The 4,424-nt window shown below is 40.5% G+C and overlaps 1 protein-coding gene across 1 annotated transcript in view; it reads right to left on the reverse strand.

Annotated features, from left to right (window-relative positions):
• LOC119410912 (extracellular calcium-sensing receptor-like) overlaps positions 1-4,424 on the reverse strand; it is an 8,936-nt gene that overhangs the window by 2,599 nt on the left and 1,913 nt on the right. Inside the window, exons 4-11 of the mRNA XM_037677834.1 lie at positions 4,299-4,408; positions 4,000-4,152; positions 3,719-3,919; positions 3,113-3,598; positions 2,897-3,027; positions 782-878; positions 553-676; positions 8-433 (exon numbers count right to left, since the gene is read on the reverse strand). Coding sequence (XP_037533762.1) covers positions 8-433; positions 553-676; positions 782-878; positions 2,897-3,027; positions 3,113-3,598; positions 3,719-3,919; positions 4,000-4,152; positions 4,299-4,408 — 1,728 coding nt within the window. The remainder of the gene's footprint in view (positions 1-7; positions 434-552; positions 677-781; positions 879-2,896; positions 3,028-3,112; positions 3,599-3,718; positions 3,920-3,999; positions 4,153-4,298; positions 4,409-4,424) is intronic.

Consider the following 4,424-nt stretch of genomic DNA (forward strand, 5'->3'; position numbering starts at 1 on the left):
GATGGACCGAACAGCCTCAGAGCCTTGGGGCCAGGTACATTAGCCTTAAAAGCCAAAAGAACCACTATAGTCTTGACAAGGAGGCAGGACAGACAGATGACAAAACTTATCCCAAATGCAGTCTGGCGGAGCATACATGTCCACACAGATGGCTGGCCAATGAACACCAAGGAACACAGGAAACATAATTTCAGGGACAGGAGAAGCAAGAAACTGATTTCTGAATTGTTTGCCTTGACCATGGGTGTGGTCCGGAAATGGTGAAAGATGACAGTGATGATAATTGTCAGAATGACACCCAGCAGAGTGAGGGCAGTTAAGATGATGCCCATGGTCTCACAGAAAGACAGGAATTCCTCAACACCAGCAACACATTTCAACTTGTATGTGTCTGACCAGTAGAACTCTGAGCATTTCATGCACTCAGTAGAACCTTTGGGGACAATAAAGCAAACATTTGCAAAGAACATTCACATTTACCATTGATTGCTTTATTGATTCATACTAGCATAAAAACACATGTATGAAAGAAGCAAAATAAGCATCCACTACCAGTCTGATTGCTGATCTCTCCCTCTGCACAAGGCAAACAATCAAAGCAGCAGCGAGGCTCTCCTGGACGTCTGGCCTGTCTGCTGCCAGGGGGACATGGAGCACTACACTGAGAAGTAGGCACCTAAACAATCATGAAAACAAGTAAATCAATTAAACAATATTTTCTATATGGGTGGGATGTTATGGTAAGGGAATGCAAAAATGGCACAAAGTGCATCTTCCCCACCTGTGAGTCTCCTCTTGTCCATATAATGCTGTTCTTCTTTATCTTCAGCTGCTGTTCCAGAAGAGTTGAACCATCATAATTTCCCACTTTGACCAATCTATAAACACCAAAATAAGTTTGTTGTGACACACCCTCTTGTCTAAACACTTGCAGTGGTTCAATGCAGAATGTAGGCATATAGTCATTCAATCCTTTCAGCCTTCTACGGTTTTAACTGGTTCACATGTTCCATCCATCCATCCATCCATCCATCCACCCATCCATCCATTATCTTCCGTTTGTTCCTAAGTCGAGTCACGTGGTCAGCAGCTTTAGCAGGGAGGCCAAGATATCTTTTTCCACAGCCACCTATTCCAGCTCTTCTGGGGGGGATATCTCTTGTAAATGAGTCCTCGAGGCTCAATGGGATTTACCTGTATAAATAAAGGTTGATTGATATCAAGGTGTTCCCAGGCCAACTGAAAGACATCGTCTCTCCAGCATGTCATGGATCATCAAAATAGTTATCCTCCCAGTCAGACATGCCCAAAGCACCTCCATAAGGAGGCAACCAGGGGACATCTTTAGCAGATGCCCAAACCACCTCAACCGACTCCTCTCGATGTGGAGGAGCAGCGGTTCTACTCCAAGTCTCTCCCAGATAACTGAATTTCTCACCTTATCTCTAAGAGAGAGTCCAGCTACCCTGCAGAGGAAACTCATTTCAACCACGTGTATCTGCAATATCATTCTTCCCGTCACTACCCAGAGCTCTTGACCATAGGTGAGGGTAGGAACGTAGACTGTCCAGTAAACAGAGAACTTTGCCTTACAGCTCAGCTCCCTCTTTCACATCTTCACATGTTCAGTCCAAAAAAAGACTAGGGGACCTTGCTGGCCACAAAAGGACAACACAATTTTCACAGTCAAAATACACTACAACCTTATTGAAACATGGTATCAGCTTGTTGTCTCAAGTGGGTAAGACAAGCAGGCCAAGTATGTCAATGTTTTGTCTTTATACTCCCCTGAATCACTAATACAAATGACCTCAATCATACACTGTGCTCCCTACACTATGACGACAAGAGTAGCAGTGCTTTGTATCTCTACAGCAATAGCAGAACTGGTCATTTCCCCTTGGCCCTGTTAAATGCACATACAGTGAGAATCCAAAATTATAAATGGTTTGTGTATTAGAAAGGATAAACAATCTTCTGCAAAGAAAGCAGCTTGAGCCAATCTCCCCCTATCATATGCCAAATTATCCTCACACCTCATAATTCCACTCCATTTACAATTTTATGCAGAGTCATAATTCGTAGCTGAACATAAAATAGTAGTACTCATTATATGAATATGCCTCCTGGTGTCATGAGATTATGTCATTTTTTGTTCATATAATGACAGTCTTATCTTGGAAAAGTAAACAGGTCTCACTTGTAAATGAGTCCTCAAGCTTCAATATGATTTATCTGTATTAATAAAGGTTGAATGAAAAATTAAGGAATGGACGCTTACATACAGTAGCTGCCCACTTCTCCACCTGGGTGTATCCCAGGTGTGATGGGTTAAATGCAGAGAACTAATTTTGCCATTGTATGGGAACATACAATGATGACAACACATAACACTTGCTTCCTTACTTACTGCCAGTATATGCCTCCTGGTGTCACTGGGTTACGTTATTCTTTTTCACAAAATGACAGCCCTATCTTAGAATTGTAAAGATAACAAAAAGAACATAACGTTTGCTTGTCCATATTGGTGTGGTCTGTCCTGGATTACCACACTATTCACAACAAGTGTGGGTAGCTTGACACACATTAGATATGACATGAGGCCTTGAAGCCTCAGGCAAAACTTCAGTGCAAGCCTACCAAACTGTCTTAAGTGCTGACAATAGTCAATATTTATCTATTTGGACTGACTGTCAAAAACTACTTGTTAACATTTGTGATGCCATCAGTTATGCCCTCTGGGAATTGTTGTAAACATGCTTACTTCATGCAAATTAAAATATTTACTCACCTACTGCCTGTGTATCAAATTATTGTGATCATTACCTCTGAGTGCCAAACATTATTTTCTTTAATCAGTGAGGGTTTATTGTTGCAAAAGAAATGTGATATTGACCTAATTTCCCCCTTGCTGTTTCTCTGCCAGTTAATGATGTCATAAAGAGGAGCTGGCTCTCCATTAGGGTCAAAATAGACTTTGTCTTCAAACTGGTTGGTGAAATTTACTGTCTTCAGATGATACAGCAACTATTTGAAAAGAGGACATACATTCTCACAGGTATTAAGCCAAATGTAAACAAACAAGAACATATTTTCAAATAATTTTGCATACCTGTTCATGCGTAAATAGTCTTTGTTTGTCACATGTTTCCCCATTGGGTCCCACTGAATCACAGTTCAGTAACGTGTGCAGAGCATGGGCAATGGCAAACACTGCTTTATACACATTATAAGAGATCCTGACCTGAGATACATCTGTATAACTGCTGGTAATGAGACTTAGATCTTCTGAACCTGTACAATAAAACGTTGTGTCACCCAGAGTAGTTGTCCCATTTTTTTTGAAAATGTCTTCATCAAACTTCAGTTTACAGCCGAACTGCTCCTCCCAGAACATGTTGATAAATTCCATTCCTGGTTTGGGAGATGGATGGACAGTCAGTAAAAACTCTTTTAAACCAGGTATCCTGACCGCAGGAATGGAGAAACCCAAAGTTCCCTCTAAAAGGTGGTGGAAGCGCAGTAAAGTCAGAAGGTTAGCAGTTACCCATGCTTCACTTGCTATCCACTGTATCCCTGTAATATTTTGTTGAGCAAGCTGAAAAGGTAGGTTTAAAGATATGTAAAAATTATTACACTCTTGTAAACTTCTTAAGTAACAATAGCTGACATGGGTATCTTAAAAGTTTCATATATGTATCTCAGCTTGTATGCATACTTCCAAAAACAGATCCAATAGTTGTCCCTCCGTAGCGAAAACCACAACAACCCTTGCAGTTGATTTCTGCAATATGTTTGCCATTTCATGTATCTCATTTGATGTGGGTGATGCTGGAATTGTGAGATGAAATGCAACACATCCACCTCGTGATCTAAATTGATTAGAAAATGATTGGATCCCATAGCGACTGTAGTCATCCTAGAAGCGAAAAAAATTGTAATTCATGTTCGGATCTTAAACTGACACAGTCTGGAAATGAAAAAAAAAGTTATTCTTACTGTGGTTCCTATTGTGCCCACCCAGAGCCAGCCAAAGAATGTGACCAGCTGGACCAGACCTTTGACTTGAAAGAGATCACTGGGCACAGTTCTCAAGAATGATGGGTATGTTAGTTTGTCACTGAGACAGGTACAAGTGGCAAAATAACTCACCTAGGATGAAACAGAGTAATTTTATAATCAAAACTATGCACAGTATGATCACAGTTTTAAAATAAATGAAATCATGGCATAAAACTAAACCTATAAACTGATTTAATAAAACAATATGTTTTCTGTTTTCTTTCTAATTCTCTTACCAGTGGGATGTTGAAAGAGCCAAGAGTTTGAGCTACAGCTCTTGTTGGAGAAGATGATGCCAGACCAATGATAGCAGGAACAGGTGAACCAGATAGACAAGTGGAAGAGTCTAACTTTGATTCTTC

Source organism: Nematolebias whitei, chromosome 6, assembly GCF_014905685.2.
Source record: "Nematolebias whitei isolate Nwh7 chromosome 6, NemWhi1, whole genome shotgun sequence".
NCBI lineage: Eukaryota > Metazoa > Chordata > Actinopteri > Cyprinodontiformes > Rivulidae > Nematolebias > Nematolebias whitei.